This window comes from Phaseolus vulgaris, chromosome 9, assembly GCF_000499845.2.
Source record: "Phaseolus vulgaris cultivar G19833 chromosome 9, P. vulgaris v2.0, whole genome shotgun sequence".
In the NCBI taxonomy this organism is placed as follows: domain Eukaryota; kingdom Viridiplantae; phylum Streptophyta; class Magnoliopsida; order Fabales; family Fabaceae; genus Phaseolus; species Phaseolus vulgaris.
This window is the reverse complement of record NC_023751.2, coordinates 25,181,893-25,206,195: the sequence shown is the minus strand read 5'-3', so window position 1 is coordinate 25,206,195 and position 24,303 is coordinate 25,181,893. Positions and strand designations below refer to the sequence as shown.

At 32.2% G+C, this 24,303-nt stretch overlaps 1 protein-coding gene across 1 annotated transcript in view; it reads right to left on the bottom strand.

Annotated features, from left to right (window-relative positions):
• LOC137820105 (callose synthase 10) overlaps positions 1-13,772 on the bottom strand; it is a 59,450-nt gene extending 45,678 nt beyond the window's left edge. Inside the window, exons 1-9 of the mRNA XM_068623927.1 lie at positions 13,214-13,772; positions 11,334-11,431; positions 11,035-11,198; positions 10,188-10,311; positions 9,754-9,864; positions 9,420-9,545; positions 6,517-6,606; positions 245-342; positions 42-159 (exon numbers count right to left, since the gene is read on the bottom strand). Of these exons, the coding sequence (XP_068480028.1) occupies positions 42-159; positions 245-342; positions 6,517-6,606; positions 9,420-9,545; positions 9,754-9,864; positions 10,188-10,311; positions 11,035-11,198; positions 11,334-11,431; positions 13,214-13,421 (1,137 nt within the window). The 5' untranslated portion in view covers positions 13,422-13,772. The remainder of the gene's footprint in view (positions 1-41; positions 160-244; positions 343-6,516; positions 6,607-9,419; positions 9,546-9,753; positions 9,865-10,187; positions 10,312-11,034; positions 11,199-11,333; positions 11,432-13,213) is intronic.
• Positions 13,773-24,303: the final 10,531 nt, after the last annotated feature.

The window sequence follows — 24,303 nt, the reverse complement described above, 5'->3', positions numbered from 1 at the left end:
ATACTTAGTGGAATATATAAAGAGTACAATTAGAGACTTACGTGGTGGAATATATAGCAAATACACTCAGGAAGAAAACGAACGTTTGCAGCTTCACCCCAAATAAGAAAATACAGGGAAACCAAGAAAAGCTTTCTATCCCGGTTAATTGCCTCTAAACTGCATGACGCATTAAATGAAATGCAATCAAATAAAATATGGAAGAGGGAAGACATTCAAATAATGAGTAAGTTGAAGTAATAACCTATTCCATGCAAGACGTATTCTCAAGTATTTGCACCACTTGATATAGTTATCTAGCACCTTCAAGAACACTTCATTGATTGTTTTCTCATCTAGTTTCTACACATTCCAAAATTCAACAAAAAAAATGCATTATAACAAGCAATGAAATGTACATTTACCAGAGGACCATACTAAGTATAACTACAACGTGGAAGTTGTTAAACACCTACTATGCAGGATTTACATTGTAATGTCAAACTTACAAGTTTAAGTAACCTCATCAAGCTTCCATAAACATGACCAGTAGACTCGACTTACAAACTTGTAAGAGCTTATCAAAAATATATTGATAATGCTATTATAATATTCAATCATAAGGTACAAAGCCATCACAAGTCATAATAAAGAAATGATGAATAATGGACCATCATGTCACTACATATGATCAGTTAGGATAAGAACAATAAGGAAAACATACAAACAAGGGTATGAAAGAGTTGAGTTCGAAAATGAATTTCGAAACAACTTAATACAATCTCCTTTAAGAGCTAAGGCTCATCAACTACATGTTATTTCATTTTTGCTTTTAGTTGCATATCTCACTTAGAGAGGTAGGATCATACTATAATATATAAATGAGTACAAATCATACCTTACAAGCTAGTTTTGAGATATTGAGTTAGCCTAAAAATTCATTTTCTAAAAAGCTTCTTCTAGCGAGGTTCTATATGGTCAAGGGTTTTCACCAACAAAGGAGTTGATTGAAGTGTGACCAAGGAAGTGTAGTAAAGTGAAAGTCATTGAGTCATCGGCCATTAAGGGCAGTGCTATGGTAGGAACTTGAGTATTACGTGGTACCCAAGTCCCACATCAAGTGTTTGGTTTTGCCTCGATAATAGCTAGCTTTATAAGACTTAGTTCACTAAGTGTTTGGGTACTTATATCAAAGATCTCACATAAACTAGAGATATAATCAAATTACAGTATATAAGTGGATGTAAACCTAAACTTATAAGTCAACTTTGTTAGGTTGAGCTAGGCTTGAAACTTGTTTTCTAAGACAATTCTTTAAAATTATATATTTGGATTTAGAGAACAAAATAGAAGTGGGCACATAAAGCGATGAAAAAGTTAGGAGTGAATTGGACTTAGTTCAAAAACTCAACCCTAAGTCACTTGTTAGAATGTAAATATGGATTAAGAATTCTCCCTTCTTATTTTACACTTTTTACTTTTTTACGCTATAGATAAATTTAGGGGAGACAACACATGAGGAGTCTAGAGAGTCAGTCATACACCAATGATTGGAATCCTATAGTGGTATCATCATTCAAGATAAGGGGGAAGTGATGAATGTCTCATGTATGGATGCTTATAAGAATTATGACTAGAGAAACAACCTATAAGCCTCAATAATATTTTGGTGTATATGATTGCAGGCTTATGATTGCTTTGCTCTTAAGATTTAAACTGATCTAAATTGTGATCACCATATAAGACTCAAATTCTTATAAGTTATGTTCTTTAGGGTTTTGGGGTTCAAGTGTAGTATTTTTAAATTTAAGTTTAATATGTGATATGTGGGTTTATTGGTAATAAAAATTTATATTTATTTGATTCAATTAATGTTCAGCCAACTAAGTTAGAACCCTTAATAGATTTTGGGATTCTATTTGATAATTGATATATCACAAGATTTAAAGTTTAAAGCATTGTAGACACAATAAAATCTTGACACCAATTAATAAACGATATGCAAATTTATTTATTCATGTAAATTGTTGTTGCCTTATAACTATTTGAAGGAATTAGTATGTTGGGGTTTGAATTTATCATAGAGATACATGTGAGAATTATATTAGAATAAAGTTAAAAATTCATTACCACTTATAAATATATAGCCACAAGCAATCTCCTAGGACCAGTTTGGAAAGTTTAGTAGTGTTGTTGAGCAATTTAGTATGACTCGGAGTGGGCAGATCATTCAGTGTTTTACCGTCACTCAAGTGTTAGGTGTATCGATCTAGTAGTATATGTTGATGACATTGTTCTCACAAGTAGTGATGACCATGGCATCTCTCAAATAAAACAACATATTTGTCACCACTTTCAGACCAAAGATCTTGGCAAACTCATATATTTCTTGGAGACTAAGGTAGCACAATCCAACAATGGTATTATTATCACTCAAAGGAAGTATGCATTGGATATTTTGGAAGAAACAGGATTAATGAATTCAAAAATTGTTGACACACCTATGTATCCTAATGTCAAACTCCTACATGGTTAGGGGGAGCCTCTCTCAGATCTTGAGAAGTACAGAAGATTAGTTGGAAAATTGAACTATCTTATACTTGACATGATATTTCATTTCAAAGTGTGAGTCAATTCTTTAATTCCACCTATGTTGATCATTAAAAGGTGGTCCTTGTCATGCGTTATATGATCACAATAATCATACTAGAGTTGTATGAGCAAGATCTTTGTTTGATAGAAGATCCACTTCTGAATATTGTGTTTCTATTGGTGATAATTTCATTTCTTGATAGAGCAAGAAACAAAATGTTATGGCAAGATCTAGTGTTGAAGCAGAATATAGAGTTATGGTCTTCGCTACTTGTGAGCTTATTTGGCTTAAACAGTTACTTAAAGAATTGCAATTTGGAGAAGTCACTCAAATGACATTCATATGTGATAATCAGGTTGCTCTTCATATTAGCTCAAATCCCGTTTTTCATGGAAGAACCAAACATATTGAGATTGATTTCAAACAATATTGTATCAGGAGACATCAAGAACGAATTGGTTAATTCAAATGATTAATTAGCAAATCTTTTCACTAAATCTTTACGAGGACCTAGAATTATTACATTTGTAACCAGTGTTATTAATATCGGATAACGGACAATATCGGGGACCCTAAAAATCTTTTATAAAGATATAACGAAAACCATAACGGGTTAGGGTAGAAGCATTGCGGTCAAAAGAAATTTAATATATACAATAGATAATTTAAAAAAAATACAAAAATATAATTGTAATGCAAAAATAATGAGATAATTATAAATAATAATAATATTATGTCTAGAATATTACTAGGTTGATGTGTTGTGTATAGAATATTACTAAGCTAACTTATAATATTTTAATTGAGTCAAGTATGACATGTCCCAATTTAATTTAGGATTTTCTGCAATTACTAGGGTTTAGTCAAAGCAATCGGATGTTGTTATTAGGTTAGCACTATAGCATTTTATATGAGTCAGGTATGGTATGACCCAATTCTTCTTAGATTTTTTTCTTCTTTTTTTTTGCAGATTTTTTTTTTCGCAAACCATGTTTTTTTTTATCAGCAAAGAATGAAATTAAATTAAGAGGGATATAAAAGGGGTATTCCAACCCTTTTACATAAACCAAACCACATTAAGAATCACAAACCATGTAAGTCATGTGGCTTGTTGTATGGCTTATTGTTTGCAATTGGGTCGGGTTATGTGGCCCGACTCATTTTAGGTCAGCTTAGTTCAAAATGTTAGCGTTCCTCACTCACAGAACATCATTGTCGTTACCGCACACTAGCTTAAGTTTTTTGTTGCAACCGCACACTTGTTAATGGAACTGCATGTTGTCGCTGCCCACTCTCATCGCGCCTTCATATGCTTATATGAGTAGGATGAGGGATACCATGGCCACCTATATTATCTCAATTGGCTTCTAATATATTTTGTTCTAGCTAAGAATGAATTGTGATGGTCTGCATTATGCTTTATATGACCTCCCTTTTAAGTATATATTTATTTAAAAGAAAAGACACAGGCATGTTGTCTACTTTGACAACATTGTTATTAATGGGAATTCAACTCACTTTGTTTAGCTTCTAATCTCAAAGGTGAACTCCACCTTTGCTCTCAAGCAGCTTCACTTGACTATTCTTTGGAAATTCAAGTGAAATATCAGTCCAAGGATTCTGTTTTACTCACTCATAGTAAATATATTTGTGATCTCCAAGCAAAGACGTCTACAAATGATAGGAAGTTATTAGAAATATTACATCGACTAGAGATAAGGTCAATTCATATTATATAAGTGGGTGCAAACCTCATCTTCCAAGTCAGGATTTGGAAGGTTGACTTAGGCTTAAATTTCATTTCTTAAGACAAGCTTAAAATATAACCACCCCTATGATTAGCAGCAAAAAAACTGTCCAAACAAGACTCTAACTTCATGCAAGATCCCTCTTTGTATTTTTATGTTATTATTATTACAGGGCCAGAATCTGCTATGCAACTACTGAAGTTTGTCAATTCATGCCCTATACTTCAGGCATTCACTGGATTGTTGTTAAAACAAATATTAAGATAATTGATAGCCACTGTGGCTCTTATTTCAACCTGCTCCCTCCGATTAAGTATTTTGCGAATTTGACTTGACCTCTGACCCAGATGACAAGCAGTCTGCATCTAGTGTTGTTGTTCATCTTGATTGCAACTTGATTTCCTCTTTGGCCCCACAAAACAAACAGTGGCTAGAAGCAACACTGAAGCAGAATACCATAGTCTAGCCTAAGTCAGTTCAAAAATGTTTTGGGTACAAATTTTCTTCAATGAGTTAGCTGTCTCAATCACTCGCCTATTCCTTTTTTAACTTGCCCGCAATCTGGTATTACATCTAAGACAACACATATGGGGTCTTGTTGATTTTTTCTGTTCATGAAAAGATGTACTTCCAAAACAAGTCACCGTTTACCACATCCCAGCCCAAGTGCAGTGGGCTGATATGATGACTAAGTCTTTGTCCTCTGCTTAGTTTATGAACCTCTCTTAGCTAATCGTCTCCTTCAGCTTGTGGAGGTGAGGGAATACCTCTCAAACAGCGTTACTTTAGAGTAGTTAATTTTTGTATCTGCCAGCTGTATCTTATCAATATTTGGTTAACCTATTGGACAGTCATAATTCACTTAATGTCAATTATAACAGTCACATCTGCCACGCATTAGGTTCTGAAGCTTCTACAGTATAAATAACATTGTAAGCAGAAGCTATATTGTATATTTGTACTTTTTATTGCATTTTATTAGAAATACAAAGTTCACCCTCAAAAATACCCACTCAAATCTAATGATCCCAAATAGCAGCACAATGTGGCAGACTCTGTAAATGTTATAGCAGATACCAGGATTGTCACTATTCTAACCAATTAAAATTAAAAAATATAAAATACAGGGTAAGAACAAAGCAAAGCAGAAACAGTCACAGTTAGCTGAGAACAGTAACAGATTTGTCAAAAAATGGCAGCAATAGTCTCGAGGATAATTAGAATTTTGAAAAAATTAATAACGGAAAAAACTTAGACAACAACATAAGACATTGAGATGAAAGAACTGTTTTAGTGAGATTAGAACAGTATATCACAGGGCCACAAAAAAGCAAGGCCAACAGTCAAAGTTGGCTGCGAATAGTGACAGATTTTCCAAATATAGCTGCAGAGATCTCAAGGGCAATTGGAAACTGTGGAGAGCAAATCCAACTGTAACGACCTGCCATAAAATGCTGGAAGATTTCAAAAATGTTGCTGAGATGACTGAGAAAGTAAAGTTCCAAATCCATTTCAGAGAGAGAAGGCAACAAAATCCCAAATTGACCCTCTCCGCAACAGACCTAGACTATGTTCATGGTTCAAATAGATATTTTTGAACCTACTCCAACAGCATCTGCGCCAGCCACTACTTTCATGATTCTCTCTATTGCAACCACTACACTAAACTACCAACATTATGTGATGGGATTCTGCTAAATCACTGCTATTAGGAACCTACTCACAGCCATGCATTAAGCATCAAAACAGTAAACCTAAACACTTAAATTTATGACAGTCATCTCTCACTTAATTTACCCTTATCTAAAGCAAAAAATGAGCTATAAGAACACCAGACAAAGCCTTACCTGTTCATCCAAAGTAAAATCCATATACCAATACAGTCAAAGAAATGCATGTTTTTAAAGATGGATAACGATTACAGATTAATTTGAGATGTACAACAGCAAAGAACAAAATTCTAAACTTCAAAAAGTTGTTACTACATCACTGCCAGAACAAGTAAGAACTAATTTGCATCTATTTGTCACTACCAACTTCAAGCTAAAGTATTTTCCATCCAACATGTCTGATTACAAACAATTATATTTCTTTTAAGACAGATAATAAAATAAAAACAGAATATCTACAAACTGAAAATCAAATCATACTCCAGATAGTAAAACTACAGCAAAATGGGTTCATAAAAGAACTCACTGGATCAGTTTCAGCAGGTATTCCAAGTCCAGACTGCTTATTTGCTATCATCAAAATAACATTTTCACGCTGGTTCCTTATATTGTCTTTCTGCATATGCAAAAATTATGATTATAACCAAGAGCACTTAACACTTGCAGGAAAGCAAAAACATCTAATCAGAGAAAATTCATGATATAAGAAGTAGCTTAATCATAACACAGATTACAGCTGAGAACAGGAATCCCCCTTGATTGCAGAAATTCACTCAGTAGATCTCAATTAATCTATATAGGGTTGGTAGATACACCAAAAACAGTTTCCTTTAAGCTCTAGCATATTGGCTATACTCACAAACATAGGCCATCCTAACTGAAACGAAGGCCCTCTTTAAATACTTTGTCAATATGTATGCAATTTGATCTTTTGAGCTGGCAAATTCAGTAATTTCCTTGGACAACAACTTCCCACATTCAAAATGATAATATATCTCTATATGTTTAGTTCCCTCATGAAATACCGGATTAGAGCCAATGCAAAGAGTTGTTTGATTATTGCAATACAGTTCAATAGCTTGGAACTCACAGAACTTCAACTCTTGAAGTAGTTGTCTGATCTTTACAAGCTTACATGTGGCCTAGGCCATTGCTTGTATTCAGCTTCTACCTAGACCTGGCCACTACACACTGCTTCTTGCTCTTTTGTGATAATATTCCCAGCAATGGATACACAGTATCCAGTAGCAGAGTTCTTGTCTATAAGAGATCCTGGACAATTAGTATCACAATACCCAAATATTTGGGAATCACCTTTATCTTCACACAACAATCCTTCTCCTAATGTCCTTATTATACATGAGAACGTCAATAACTGCACTCCAATGATCAACATGATGAGACTGCACAAATTACTAACTACTTCAACAACAAAAGAGATGTCAAGCCTTGTAATTGTGAGTAAAATAAATAAGTTTCCCAACTAATCTCCTATTTTTCTTTGGATCTAAAAATGGTGCACCTTGATTTGTCATTAACTTTTGATTTGGGTTCATAAAACTACAATTAGGCCCATATTTTGTGGTGCATGTTTCCTTCAAAATGTCTAAACATACTTTCCATGTTAGATAAGAATGTCGACATTTGACTGAGCCACCTCAATACCAAGGAAGTATTTTGTACTTTCCTTCTCTCATTTACTAGGAGACAGGGGCAGACGCGCCTCTTGGAAGAACAAATGCAAGACATGACAATATTATTCTTTGCAATAATACTATAATAGACACAACACAAGTGTGTGTGTGTGAGTATATTATTTTTCATTTTACTAAATCTAAAAATTCAATGTCTATTTGGGAAGCTACGAAATTAGATTATTTCAGTAATTGATTAAATGCGTAAGAGACTATTGTTATAATCAAGTATATTAGAGAAACTGACCTAAGAATAAACTCTATTCTTTATTATCACATCACACGTGATAGTCGAAGTACAAAATTGTATTTATAGGCACCACTAGGCACCATTTACATCAAGAGCAATTGTTGGCAATGCCCGACAGCTTTAAAATACTGACAATTGTACATACTAACTAACTTATTTCTACTGACATCCCCCCTTCAAACTCGCGGACAAGATTTTTCAGAAAATAAATTATTCACATTGAGTTTCCTTCTAAGAAACATAAAACGAGCTAAAGATAGAGGCTTGATAAGCACATATGCCCATTGATCAAGAGTAAGAATATGATAGATGCAAAGTAGCTTGGCCATAACCTTCTCTCGCACAAAGAAAACATCAATCTTCATATGTTTAGTGTGATTATGATTGTAAGCAATAGACACAACACTATGATTGTCACAAACAAGAACTGGAGTAGTGAAGGAAATTTATAGTTTTGTAAGCCCAACAAACACTCGCTAGGATTGTCTCGAAATGACTCTGATACCATATTAAGAAGTGGATTTAAGCCTAACTGAACCTCATAAAATTGGCTTATAAGAGTTTGCACCCACTTATAAAGAATGAAATCTCTCAATCTCTAGTCGACATGGGATCTCCAACAGAAACTAAACTAAAGAATCAACTAAATGTTTTATTATCACATCACACATGATAATAGAAGTAGAGAATTGTAATTATTGGCGCCACCAAACACCGCTTACATTAAGAGCTATTGTTAGCAATAACTGCAAACTAACTTATTTCTAGTAATAAACTATAATCAGAATCAGTTTTTGATATGGATAAGTTTCGCTAAGAATTGTTTCTAAATAATTAACTTTGTTTTGGATGCAACAAAAAACCAGATTTTACATGAAAAATAGTATGTGTGAAGCTGAGGACGGGAAAAAACTGTTAAATAATAATTATAAGCAATAAATTTTAAGATTCAAAAAAACAATTTTTTTCAGGAAGGAAAAAAAAAAAGCAGTTTACAAAAATTTCAATTTGTGCCTCAAAAAATCTAGCTTACTTTAAAAACAGCTTATTTTCAATCAAAAGAGCTGAAATTGATGGGAAAAGCTTTTACAAACATGCTCCAAGTACAAAGCAGCCAGTAGACCATGCAAAATAATATTAGCAAGTAAAACAGAGCTTAAGTGTGAGAAGAGAAATATAAAACCCAATAGAGATGAACAATGTCAATAAGAGGACTATTTGGAAATGGAACAGGTGGAAGTCATAGGTTTAGTGTAACAAAATCCCATCCTTTGTTATTTGATGGTAGTAAATGTTCATATTTTGTTATTGGTTGAGGTAAATATTGGGAATGGGAACCACTATTTTGTATCAGCAATAAAAAATTTAAAACAAGATGATCAATCCAGCAGGAACCTTGAAAGAGTTCAGTTAGTTACCATGCAATTAGACATGATACACAGCAATGACATACAAAATTAAAATTTTCCACCAATCATTACATACCTGGAAACCGAACACGAATTCTAGAAGATCAAACATGTCTGCATCCCTTTGTCCAGATACTTTAAATCCAGCAGGAAGTCTAGGGAACTGATCAGTATATCTAATAGCAGATATTGCTGCCTTAACCTGATATTGAGAACCAAACCTCAGCTTTAGAAGCTACCACAAAGAGTACATGAATTCAAGAGTATTACAGAAATCATGCAGCAACCATAAACGGATGTGTCAATGTCAGTAACTCCTAGTTATTGTCAATACAGTAAACAGATCAGGTACAAGCCACTTGGAATGAAAGAGAGAGAGGACCAGAAGTCTTCTAAAGCATTCAACTTACTTCAGGGAAAATTCTGATAGGATTGGTTAATGACGGTGCTTCCAGAGGAATAATATTGTATGGTGTCAGCTCTCCAGATAATGTCACACTTGACTTCTTTAATTTTCTCAACTAAGAAAACATGAGAGACAAATATGATGAGTTAATTACAAATCATAATGAGTTAGTATAATAAGTTATTTAAGAAGTTTTGCCATGTTCAAATAGAATTTTAAAAGAAACAAATGACAACAGGCAGTCAAAAGATTTCTATATTCCTTTATTAGATGTCAACTAGCAATACAAAAAGAATGAAAAATAGTGGCTGATAAATTTGAAAACTGCCAAATTAATCATCAAAATAAAATGAATAGTCTCAAATAATTGAAGCATTCAATGCATAATCAGTGAAGTTAATTTGCTTTATGATAGACATCTTATCACAAAAGGAGTACCTCCTCCATTATGAGTCCTCCAACTCCACTGGGATCAGCATCCTTGCTAAGCGCCTCAAGGACCTCTACTAAAGCCCGTAGTGTAGCAATTATCTTTCTCATTTCTGTTGATCTAAGCTTCAACCTACAGCATTAAAACAGTTCACACAAATATTATACCAGGCAAAAACATAATCTAGATAAATATATTTAGGTTTTTAATCAACAAAATCTAAAAAGTAAATAAAAAAGCCTTTCCGCATATTTTAATACATTGTTTAGTTAGGAGAGGAGAGAAGCCATCCAATAACAATTTCAGTACCTCACAAATTATGTATAAGTACAATCACTCACATATAAGACTTAAGGAAAGAAAACTACAGTCTATCTACTGTTTTAGCAGTTCAACATCACTATTAGTTTCTAATCTTGCATATTAACATATTATATTATTTTTCACCACCTTCAACACAATGACTTCTTAGCCACAAAAACCTTCTATTGCTTTTTAATTACCTATCTGAGAAAAGAAAAATAAGCAATGCTAGCAACCAACAAGGAAAAAGTGTTTCAAAAAAAGTCATTAAAGAGCACCAAAAAGCATAGGTTTTCATATTTAGTTTCCTTTTAAAATAATTTTGAACCAAAATGAATAAACCAAGCCTTGAATTCTGATTGACAGATACAAGCAACTCTACAGAACAAGAACAAGTTGGTAATTTTATCCATCGAGAAAAATAATTTGCCATAATAGCAAATAAGTATCAAGCTTTAGCAGCACAGCATAAACAGGAAATGACCCTATTTTACTGAAGAAATAAACTAATATTTGTAAGTTTAATTTAAAAAAGTTATGGGTTTGACATACTCTCCCAACGAGGAGCTAAAAGTTCCAGATTCTTGCAATCTCTGTTCTTCTCGTTGGATGTCATCCACTCTATGATATTGCTTGTAGTGCAGATAAAACTTCCAAAGGTTTTCCATGTCACGATTGCGATCAATCCGAAGCCCATCCTTCTTAGCAAGTTTTTGCTATAGAAGATAGCAAAATAAAAATCATAAACAAGTGAGTTGATAATCCCTTTAAAGTCACGCAAATAAAGAGGAAAAAATCAATTGAAGGAAAAGGTAACGTATCACTAAAAATACACCAATCATAACCTATACCTTGATTACAGACATTAAACCGGTCTTGAATTGTAAAACTCCCCTACCATCACTATTGGGATCCAGATTTTGAGCCATACTGTATGCCTGCTCGCACACTGAAGATCAAAAAGTAAGAGGTCATAATGATGCATATCACAAAAGGAACACTATCAGCTGATTCAAGCTGAACAGATATTAGATTGGATATTTATCATGCAACAAATTGTTATATATTTCTTGGTATTTCACATGATAGACACATGAACTCCTAAAATGTGAATTTAGGCATAACTCAACCCTGCAAAACCAACTTGTAAGTTGAGGATGGTCTCCACTGATATCTCTTTTCTTTTCAAGCTCTATCTGTAACCAATGTGAGACTTGAGTTTTCCCAATCCACCCTTTCATGTCCAGCACTATTGAGTTTGGTATGTGGAAAATATGGTAGGTAACCTATTTAATGGATCTAAGATGGACATTGATGCTATCTTAGAATGTGAATTTAGGCATAATTCACTACGCAATATCGTATGTGGCTTTTTCCCAATATGAACATGGAGATAAGCTCAAAAAGTAATTTGGTATACGTAAATTTTTACCCAATACATGTGAGAAATATCAGCAATTTAAGTTGAAACTTGAAAGAAAAAAATTGCTTGAGCTAAGATAATGTAATAGAATAACTAAGCCACATACACTACACAGAGGTTTATATTGTGGCAATTAACCATATTTATATTTAGTGCGAGCTAGTGAAATTATATTTCTTCCCTGGGCTGAAAGAATGCAAATCTTAGGCCTTGAAACCAATCATACTTTCTCTCAGGCTGCTACTACTGTGTCAATTGTTTTTTTCTCCCCGTGGCCAATACTTAATGATGGCTTCTTCATCACCTAGACATAAAAATATGTCTTCTTAAGGTGATTAACATCAGGCAACTACTCTTGTAATCACAAGTGTACCAACTACGTAACAAGTAACTGGCAAAAATATAATATAGTGTGGTTCCACTAAGACACACAATTCACCATACTCACTGATTTCAAATACATAAAACTCAAGGTTTTCTTCATCTTGCAAATCAGACAATAGTGAAAGACAAGAAAAGAAACACAAGCTAAGATGAGCCCATAATAAACAGGTACACCATCTAATATAAAGAGAAAAAATGAAGGCAACTCCAAAGAACAAACATAAAAGAAGACGTAAAATCTTGCAATGTGTTTATAAATTAGACAAACAAACCCCTACCCCTTGTATTTTCCTAATGAGCCTAGCCTAATCAATGATGTCAATCTAGCTCCTAATTGATGTTGAATATCCACTAACCAATCAAAAAAGCTCAAATGTAGCGAAACTAAGATCCAGTCACCTCACTCTGTCAACTACAACTTTCCCATTTCTAGTACAGCAAATTCCCACTACACTGACTACATGCGTGCGTATCAGGCACTCAGTATTATCTCCTCTTTGCATCCTTTTAGCTCATAAAATGCCCCCTTCCATTTTCATATCCACTTAAGTCATCTCACACACGATATCATACCCTGTTCACCTCTCCGCACTAAACATGACTATCACCACCTCTAATTGCCCACCCTCGTCTGAAAATGATCCTATCTTCACCAAATATTTCATTTCAGCCACCACTAAATTCAAATTCCCGCTAGAAACAAGTTTCACCCATTCCTTAATAATACCAGTTCCGCAAATTAAAAATAAATTAATTAATTAAACAAGCTTAACTTCTAGAAGACATTCACTCCCCTTACACATCAAACTAACTTCAAGAAACACTATAATGCACAAGCAGATCTCATATTCACAGACAACGTTACGCACGTATCGAAATTGAAACACGCAAAAAGAATCCGATTGAGCAAGTTGAAACACTCACAGATCCTAGCAACGTTAGGATCCTCTGACTGAATCTCATCGGCGGCCTGCAAGATCAAATCAATGTTGGTGGTCTGCGCTAGGGATGGAGGAACCGCGCCAGCGATTCCGCTGGGGACTCTGGCGTGTCCTTGGCCTGCATTCCTGTGATGCTCCCTCTTCAGTGTCGCTCGAACCAGCTTCTCCCAGTTCTCGCGAGCCCTAACCATGGCGGTGGCTTCGCTCGCTCTCGTCGCCTGCACTCTACGAACTCCAATATCACTGTGTTGTGTGCAAGCGCGTTTCCGATAACAAACCGAGGGTTTAGAAATTCTATTGCTCAAGGTTTTGTTGTCACGAGTACTTAACTAGTAAGGTTCGCTTGAGAATAGACGCGGATCGAGGGCAATGGCAACGTAGCAAGTGCGCAGTTGGCTTTTCCGTTCCTTTTTCTTTTCCTTTTTCCTCTCGCCCTTCGCTTGTCGTTTTCTTGTTTTGAAATTTTGAGGATGGATTGGACACGCATATACTCAAACGCGGAATATTTTTTATACTGCCCTTTTTCTAACGGGGTCTCTTCTGTCCAAAAACGATTCATTCTTTTCCTTTTCTAACCATAACGGATTTCTTTACAAATATCTTAATCCCGCATTTAAATTTCAGTAGTTTTTTTGTTACAATTAATTTAATAACATATTTGATCATGGTTAATGTAAGAGAAATAATAATTTGTCTTAAAGGTTTATTCAAAGAATTAATTGAAAATTAGTTCTCTTTAAAGTAAAATAAAATAACTTTTTTGGTATTGAGTAGTTAGTTAGTATGTGTGTAATCTTTGGTTGAAGTCTAAACTCTGAAATTGCTTCTTTAGTGTGTCTTTGGATTGAGGATTGGATGTGTGAAGATTTGAAGGAGTGGATGTGTGAGGATGTGAGAAGAAAGTATGAAGAAAGTGAAATTGTTTGGATTGAGGTATGTTAGAGTGGATATGTGAGAAAAAGTTTATGGGAGTTTGTGAGTGATAAAATGGTTGTGAGAGAGTTTTATTTTTATTTTTAAATTGTTAAATGTTACGTTACAAATTTATCCTTGCCTATTAAAATTTTTTAATAATAAAATAAGTTATTTTTGTTTAAAAATAAACAACTTTCACATATTTCGTAGATTTAAAAATTAAAATTAAAAAATAAATATATATTAAATATAAGTAGGTATAATTTAAATTTTATAATTAGAAAAAAAAACGTATTCAACAAATTAAATAAAAATAAAACTTCAAATAATTTCTTAAAATATTAAACATGCATTATAAAATTTAAAAATAAATCAGAAAATAAATCAGATCTTATATAAATAAAAGATAATATTTGTTATTATTAAAAATCCTATAGTAATAAAAAAAATATTAAAAAAAATATAACGCAATAAACAATAGAAAATAATTTCATAAAAACTATTATCAAATAAATTACAAACTCATAAACATAATAATTATAAAAAAATATATATATATATATATTAATATAAATGCAACAACAAAATAAATAAAAAGAGAACTTCAAATAATTTTTTAAAATATTAAATATATACTTTTTTTTAATATTAAAAACCCTTGCAGATAAATGAGGGTAAATTCGGAAATAGCACATGCTGATGTGGTTTTCCCTCTACATCTCTTCATTTTGAGGGGAGAGGATATTTACTATTCACAGGTATATCTTCTCCTCTTTTTCTCTGCAAAACCCTGGATCCAAACCATTGATATCATCTCACTTCTTTCCTTGTGAATAGTACATTCATGGAAGCAAACAGAGTCTTAGAGTCCATTTGGAAAAAGAATGAATAAGAGAGAAATAAATAAAAAAATAGAGAAAAATAAATAAATAAAAGTGAATTTAAAAGTGAAAACATGTGTTATGGATTGTTTTAATTGATGAAATAAAAAAAAAAAAAAAAAAAAAGGATGAAGATATATTTTATCCATTTGTTTAGTTGGGTGGAAATATAAAAAGAAATGATATATTTAATAAAAGTAAATATTTACCATTATAATAAATTAGAATAATGTTTAACTATCTATTCTCAAGTATTTCGAGAAATTGTATAGATAAGTAATCAAGTAAAAGTTAATTGATATATCTTTGCCATTTAATCCTCCATTTATATTAAGATGGTAATTATTATATATTTATAACTCTCTTTTTTATCTTTTATATACAATATTTTATTTATTTGTGATATTTAAAAGTCTATATAAAAATCTATTAACTGATAAATACATTAGACATAACAATAACAATAAGAGGAAAAGAAAGATAGTTTTTAATGAGGGAGACTGGGTTTGACTTCCCCTTAGAAAAGATAGTTTCCTTATTAAGAGGAAGTTTAAACTTAGTCCTTGAGAAGATGGTCCTTTTCAAACCCTCAAGAGAAACAATAATAATTCATATCAGTTAGACTTGCCTGAAGAATATGGAGTACATGTTACTTTTAATGTTATAGATCTAACACCTTTTGCAGGTAGCACAGATGATGAGGCAAAAACTTTTGATTTGAGGGTGAAGCCTCTTCAAGAGGGAGGGGATAATAAGCGAACCTTCAGTAAAGGACCAACCACTAGGGCAATGGCTAGAAGAATCCAAGAGGAATGGGACTTTGCTACTCCAAGCAGAGACATTCTTTTATACATATTTGAATAAGCCATAACCTAGAGTATGATTTATATTTCTTGCTTAAAAGTATAATAGAATTTTGGTTTGTATTTTGGCCTTGATTATATTAGGGTTATGGTTAGGTTTATATAACATACATAGGGTATAATTGGGCTTATTACAGTCAACATTAAACCCTAAGTCGGTCATTAAACCTAATTAGGCCACAAGGTGCACACACCAACATGCTTGTTGTGTGACATAAGCTAGGCGTCAACTCTGAATGTTTTATTTTTGAATTTCCCATCATTTCTCTTGCAACCATTGGCCGACCTCTTTACCTATAAAAGAAGGTGTTTGGCTCATCAAAATTCAAATCAATAATATTAGAGTTATGCAGCCCAATTGCAAACTTATAGCTCTATTTGTCTTGCCTCTCTTTAGGTTAGACACCTTTGTTGATCTTCTCTCCCTCTCCACTTGTATTCCACAATCGTATTCCACACACTTGAGAAGATCCAAAGCTTTTGAAATCTTGAAAAGCATTTTTGATAAACTCTCTTTCTTAGTTAATACAAAGGAGCGTAAAACAACCTTTATATAACCACAATCAAGTGGTCAAAGCAGTTAAATCAAAAACCAAAAGTAGTTTGAATCATTTAAAATAGTTTAAAACATATAACAGAATTCTATTATGAAAACAATCAGTTGTTTTCCAAAACAATCGATTGAAATAAATTTTCTATTATGGTTTTCATAAAAACAACCAGTTGATTTATCGAAACAACCGGTTGATTTTGTTTGACAGCAAAGACAAAGCAAAACTAAGCTTTTCCAAACCATTTTAAAAACTACTAAGTGTCAAACAACAGGTTGATTCGACATTTCAACATGTTGAAATTTCACACCCTTTTAGAAAACTCATTTTTTCAAAAAGGTAAAAATTCAAATGAACTTGGATCATCTTAAGGAGTGAATTAACAAGTCAAAAACTACTAGACAACACACACAACCAACAACACGGTCTTCAAGCTTTCCTCACGGATTTTGGAGACATCAAAGCATCTAGTTCAGCACACTAGACATGAACTTAACCAAGTGGTTAAGTGTGAAGGTTCTCTTCAAAGAGGAAGGAGAAACACACACTAGAACAAGACATGATACGAAATTCAAAAGGAAGACATAAATAAAGACAAATAACAATTGTTATCAACAAAACTATAATTAGAAGAGAAGAAAAGACTTAGATGGATGAAGATGATTCAGTGAAGATGAGAAAGTAGGGATTCACGCCACTTGGAGGAAGGTTCCAAGATAAGTGATGGAGGAGTCGCCATTTGAAAGCATTCCAAAATAAGACTTAGAGAAAATATGAACACTCAGGTTCTCACTCAAGTAAAGTAACTTTACTAAAATCCAAGATGAAATACAAGAGGGGGTGATCACCTATTTATAGTGATAGATGTCGTGTGATTAGGAAAGGGAGGGAGATTTGAAATTCAAATTAAGCCTACTTAACTCCCTAAAAAGGCACCACTTATTATGGATCTAAAAGGGGGCACACTTTACACATTTAAGCCTAAACTCAATTCATGAAGTATCATCCAATTAAAGTAACATCTAAACAAGCGTAGAGTGAGAGAAGTAGAGAAAGATTTGTATTAGTTCACCAAACAATAAGGACTACGTCCAATCCTCTCAAGCAACCAGCTCAAGATCCTTTCACTAAGTATTTTTCACCTTTCAAGCTACAAAAGCATTCTTACACCTCTTCAAGTCCAAAAGTATTATCCACCTCTCCGGGTACAAAAGTATTCTTACACCTCACTAGTGCAGAAAACACATATAACACCGGTTTTGTGAGACATATAACACTGATTTTGTGAGACATATAACACCGGTTCCCTCACTGATGTAGATGTAAGCGATGTAAAACGTCAATCACATATAACACCGGTTGTAAAACCGGTGTAATATGTACCAAAATCTGAATAAAACATTCAAAAATATGTGCTCCAGAAGGGACATATTACACCGGTTGGGACAAACAACCGTTGTAATATGTGGAATATTACATTGGTTAAGGGCACAACCAGAGTAATATGTTAGAGTTTTTTTTTATAAATTTATTAAAATACAACACAACATTTATCGCTCCTCATACATACCATTAGTGATACATAGACAAACACCGCAATAACCACAAGTCTAGACATGAAAACAAAAAATAAGAAATGCAGTTACCATCAAACATAAATCTAAAATCACAAATCTAAGAAAAAAAAGGCTTAGCGAGGCAAAAAGTAGGGTAAATAAACATATTACACAGGTTGGATTAACCAACCGGTGTAATAAGTCTAGCGCCAAAATAAGTTTTTTAAAAACTTTATTTTTAACTTTGAAAAAAGCATATTACACCGGTTGGTCCTTACAACTGTTGGGTCTATTAGTGTCTAAGTTCAAGAGGGGAGGGGTGAATTGAGCTTATAAAATTTTCGCAAGAACACACAATTTTTCAGTATTCCAGAGGCAAAAAGAACAGATTGTTTTTATATGAAACAGATTGTTTTTTCAGAGCAGTATTGGCACAATTTGAATTTTGTTCACTGTAAAATTGTGATCAACAGAGAATCAGAATAGAACCAGATCAGCTTAATATTGTGAGGATAAAGGATATAGCTATGCTTAGAGATCAACCAAAATTACACAACACAAGATTTCAAGAAAAATGATCCTTTCACAGGTTTTAATGAATGGTCAGTTTGTTCACAATTCACTTAAGCCATTATATGCAGCAACCTTGTTTATGATCAGAAAACTTTAACAAGACAGGAAGAACAGTTTTCACTTAACCCAGAATTAACAGATTCAATTTAAAAAGAACAGATTTAGTTCTTGACAGAATTAAGCAAAAACAGAAAAGAGTGCAGAGATGAGAATGCAAGATACACACGTTTTTATACTGGTTCACTCATACAGAGCTACATCCAGTCTCACCTTACCCCAAGGTGGAATTCACTAAAAAACAGTGCCAATCACTTACAAAACCAGCAGTTCTTGAACACTACAAGAACACCACACACAATGCTGAAAAACCCTATTTCAGCACACCTTGCACTCCAAGAAACCCTATCAAGGAGTGACTAACACATACACCTTTACAAAACAGAATAAAGGAAAGATTACACCTGAAAAGAAGATACAAGAACTCAAAACCAGTAGTTCAATTTGCTGCAGAAACTGCACCAGCACCTTCACCAAGATTCAAGGTTTCCTAGAACAAGCACACTTGAAAATCTCTTTGGAAACCTTTCAAAAACTCTTTTCACTCCTTCTTCTCACATGGAACTTGTTTGATCTCTGTCAAAAGCGTAATTCCTCAGCACTTATTCATGTGAAAGAGACTTTTCTTTATATAGAAAACAGTTTCTAACTTCTTTTCAAAAAACAGTTGAAAAGCAGTTAAGAAAACAATAGATTCAGTTTTGAACATAACAGATTTATTTTGTGAAAACTGCCAACTCAGCTTAACAGAAATAACTGTCTGAGTGGTACCTTTGGAGCCCTAACTAACTTGTGAAAAACCTTTCAACTCACCAAGGAATAAACCTGTTCTTTCACAGTAAAACAGATTGAAGTATCACACACAGGCCAGCTCAGCTTAACTGAAATAACAAACTGAGCTTTCCCTTGGTGCCTTAACAGAAATTTAGAAAAGCCTTTTAACAGAGAAGAAATAAACAGATTCTTTCTCCATAAAACAGATTTATTTGTGTACTGTTTTAAAACTGTTAAAACCATTTTAAAAAGCTTTTCAAAAACCATTAAACGAAAGCCTTTTTAACAGAGAAGAAATAAACAGATTCTTTCTCCATAAAACAGATTTATTTGTGTACTGTTTTAAAACTGTTAAAAACATTTCAAAAGGCTTTTCAAAAACCATTTAACCACATCATGTGCTTGATCTAGACTTGGTTAGGCATCTAGGATAGGTTACACAGCAAAAGGCAATCATACACACTTACAAGCCTAATTACAAATGAATCTAAAAACCTATTACAATCTTCAAAGCACTCATGCCATTTTCTTCATCAAACACACATCAAGCCTTGGTAGGGAAGAAGCTTCCTCCAGCTTCAACAACAACCACTGTAATATATCCCAAATATTTACAAAAAATTTCATCGTATTTTTATTTACACCAGTTATCAATTAACCGACTTAATATATCGTTGTAGTATGTATTTTCTGCACTAGTGTCTTCAGGTCCATAAGTATTCTTACACATCTTCAGGTTACCAAGTAATTTTTACCTCTTCACACAATCAGTCTTAATCTAGGCTCCATTCAACCTCCCTTTCTGGAGCCAATTGATCCTTCATAACTTACAACTAAAATAAAGTTAGTAAATACAATCATACCAAGTTATAAACAAAATTATTAAGATAAAACAATAAGTTTCATGCATATTAAGAAAAGATGAAACATATTTTGGAGTTTATGTAATGTCCTAAAATTTGTGATATTCACATGTACTATAATAAAGCATCTAACACTAATGTCTTTATAAGATCATCCAACAATAAGGTCTTTATACTTTTCGAAACTATTAATTTTTGTCATATATAATATTTCAAAAAACTTTCATCTTTTTAGTACTAAACGCTCAGAGTACCTTCTTCCTACTAAAACCTGATTTAAAACAATGTATATGAGATCTTCAGATTCTTCAAATATAGATGTTTAAAAACAATTAGAGATATTCACAATAAGTTAGAAAGTCATTTACAAAACTTAATTTGAACAAATTCGCTAAAGAAAGATAGATTTCATAACTACACATAAATAGGGGCTAATATAGTATGTTGGAATTGCATTTTATTTCAGTGTGATTATTTCAAGAATATTTACAACATATCACATTAAGTTATAATTGGTTTAAACCAACTGGAAAATATATTAAAAAATATTTTACTTCCTAAAAGCATTCATTGTTGTTGTTTTTCTATTTAAATCACTTAAGTCAATATTGATACACATTCAAATTATGTGAAGAACATATTAGACTCCTTGATTGTCTAATGCTCTTTGACCGTCTAGACACATATACATATGCCATAGTTAAAATAGTGAGAGTTTGTCTCATCAAAGAAGAGATAAGTCAGGTAAGACTAAAAATCTACAAGCTTTTAGTACTGCAGATAAGACAAAATTGACTTGGAAAGACTTGAGTCAGCATGGTAAGAATATTCTGCCATTTGCTTTTAACAAATTAGATCAAATTGACTTGAGTCAACACATTATATTCATATATGTTCTTTATCACATCACTTTATTTCTTACTCACATGACATTATCTTTTATGAATTGGATAATAAAAACTAACAATCAAAATATATTTATATTCAAATTATACAATTCAAGTAGAACTATAAGTAATGATTACAAAATTCACAATAAAATGGGGCATGGGTCACAATCTCGACACAAAGAAAACATTGAAAAAAGAAAGGAGAAAGAGAGCCAAAATAGAAAGAGAAAGGAGAGAAAAAGAAGATGAGGAAAATAAAGAATAAAAGTAGGTTTCAAATATATGTAAATAGAGGTAAGGGAGAGGATATAAATATATATATATATGTATATATATATATATACACTATCTATTTTTATTTTTCCAATGAGATACCCTTAAGTATCATCCCTTATTAAATATTTTACTAATTTTACTATTTTTAGTGTAAATTTTGGCTAGTTTCTCTTGTTGTTTTCTCTACAAATTTTGCTAGTTTTTAGGATGGATTTTGTTGAATTTATTGTATACAAAACCTTCTTAAACTAATTTATGTCATAATAAATCTATTATATATATATGTAGGTCACATGATCATTAGTCACCTTGTTTTAATGCTTGTCAATGAAGGAATGAATCCTTGGGGATTAACTAAGTAGAAGTTATTATTTTGTTGGTCAGAGAGTGATGATGTTTTGATTACTCATTTATCCTGACTATACACTACAATTTCAATTCCCGATGTTATTCCTAATGTTGTTCTTGAGTGTTTTCTCCAAATCTTTCTAAAAACCAAAATTCGGATTTATATGTATATTGTTTTGATCACTTCAAATGTTGTTTCCTATGTTACTTCTGATGATATATTCTCAATCTTTTCTTCTAAATTCTCTTTAAATGATTACTTCAAATCGTCTGATGAATTTGTTTCACTTACTATTTACTGTGTTGATGTCATTTTATCTTAACATACACCATAAGAAAATTAGTTAACTAGATTCCAATTTAGAGATTGGTTTATAAATTTTATTAATAATAGAAACTACTTTTGATACCAATATTTTTTTAGTCTCTAAAATGGTATCTAATTATGTCAATATAGTAACTAGTTATTTTTTATCTCTAAAATTAGTTTCTATTTAATGATTTTCTTGTAGTGATATATATCACTCGTCTCTATCTTCTCTTTTGGAATAAAACAAATCTCAAAATAAAATAGATTAAGATGGAAGTTCCACACTCATTTACAATAGATAGTTTGGCCTATTTCTCAAGAAATAGTTGAACCACTAATGTACCTAAAAGCTTTGTCACTTTCAAAGGCATGAGACATTCCACGATTACCTTTGCCTAAAATTTGGATGTTCCACTAGTACTGGAAGGTTCAATTGTGGTGTTATTTTACCTACCGCCTTCAATACACATGAATACTTTAATTAGTTTATTTCTCCAATCCAAACAAAATTTGTAAATATATATATATATATATACCTAGTGTAATATAAAGGACTCATGATATAAAGATGTATGTACAATAAATTATACTTATAAACCCTTATTTAGAATGGTATAGTCATTTGATTTAAATCTAATTAAAATCTGAAGAGTTGATTAGACGATACAATACTTGTGTAGTAAAACATGTTCAAAATCTTTGATTTTATAAAGAAGAACAAATTTAAGTTTTGAATTGAAAAAGGAAGGCATTTAATGATATTGTTCCTAGAGCGTATAATGATAAAAAAAAAAAAGGACGTCACACATTACATATGATTTAGTCCTGAAATTGGCATGACTTACATTATAGACAAACATAGATTGATATCTTGTCCTTTAAGTGCTTCAAAGATTGGTGCATATTTGGAAATTATATGAGTTGGTTGATGTTCAACTAGTTCTCCTATAATTTAAAATGTATTAGCTAGATATTTGTAGAAGCTTTAAGTTAGTTTTGTACAATTACCTTTCTAGTTTTGTTTTTTTTTTTTGTTAAAATTGGATTTGATACACATTTATCATATATATGTTATCTGATTTTGTGTTGTAAGACAATATTATTACATTAAATAACAATGTATTTTCTTCTTAAACACCTAAATGCTTGTACTAATACTTTTAAAAAAATAATACCAACTTTAATAAAAAAATGACTTTTTTTTAATTTAAATGACATGCCAAAAAAAATTGGAAAAAGATATTACTCTATCACTTAAAAGAAAATATTGATAAAACTTAACAAAGTTATTAATTGAAAGTTACCTACTAATAAAAGAAACTTAAAAACCTATGTCACTTCAATTCTTTATGACATGGTTTCCTCTTGCACCGTGTGTAAAAGATAAAAATGACCCTAAGTAAAATTAAAAACATAATTATATTTTAAATTCCATACATTCTCCCCTTCGCGTTCTCTTATCTTTCCTACAATCTCTTTTTTATTGGTTTAGTTTGTCATTGTCACCTCATTGTTGTCACCATTGATTGCAACCACCACCATTATCGTTGTTGTTATTGTGAATGGTGAAGATGTGATATTTATGTTGTTTGGTTTTGTTTTTCTCTATTATGCATATACTCTAGATTGATTGTTCCAATAATTTCTTGGATTGTGGAATGCATGAAGTAATTATGACTCTTGCAATCCAAAAAGGTATTTTTTTTTATGCATAGAAATGACTTTCAAATTGCATAGTCTATAAAGACACTTGTTAAATGTGTTATATATGAGGAATATAAGAAAATGATAAAAAATGGTAAGAAGAAGAAATGTTTCTTATTCTCTTATGTGTATGGTTACAATCTAAATTACAATCTAATTAGGTAGGGATACTAATCATGAGATTCTATAATTATTAAATTAATTGCATATAATTGGGTACAATATCGTACAATATCATACAATATTGCATACAATAATTGCATATAATTTGATAATTATTATTTCCTTAATACTCCCCTCAAGTTGGTAGGTGAAGATCATGAACCCCCAACTTGTGTCGTAGCGTCAAAAATCGTTCATTGCCTAATGCCTTTGTAAAAATATCTAGGAGCTAATACTGTGTCGGTACATATGAAGGATTGATTATCCCAGCTTGTAATTTTTCTCGCACAATGTGACAGTCTATCTCAATGTGTTTTGTGCGTTCATGAAATACTGAGTTTGCTGTTATA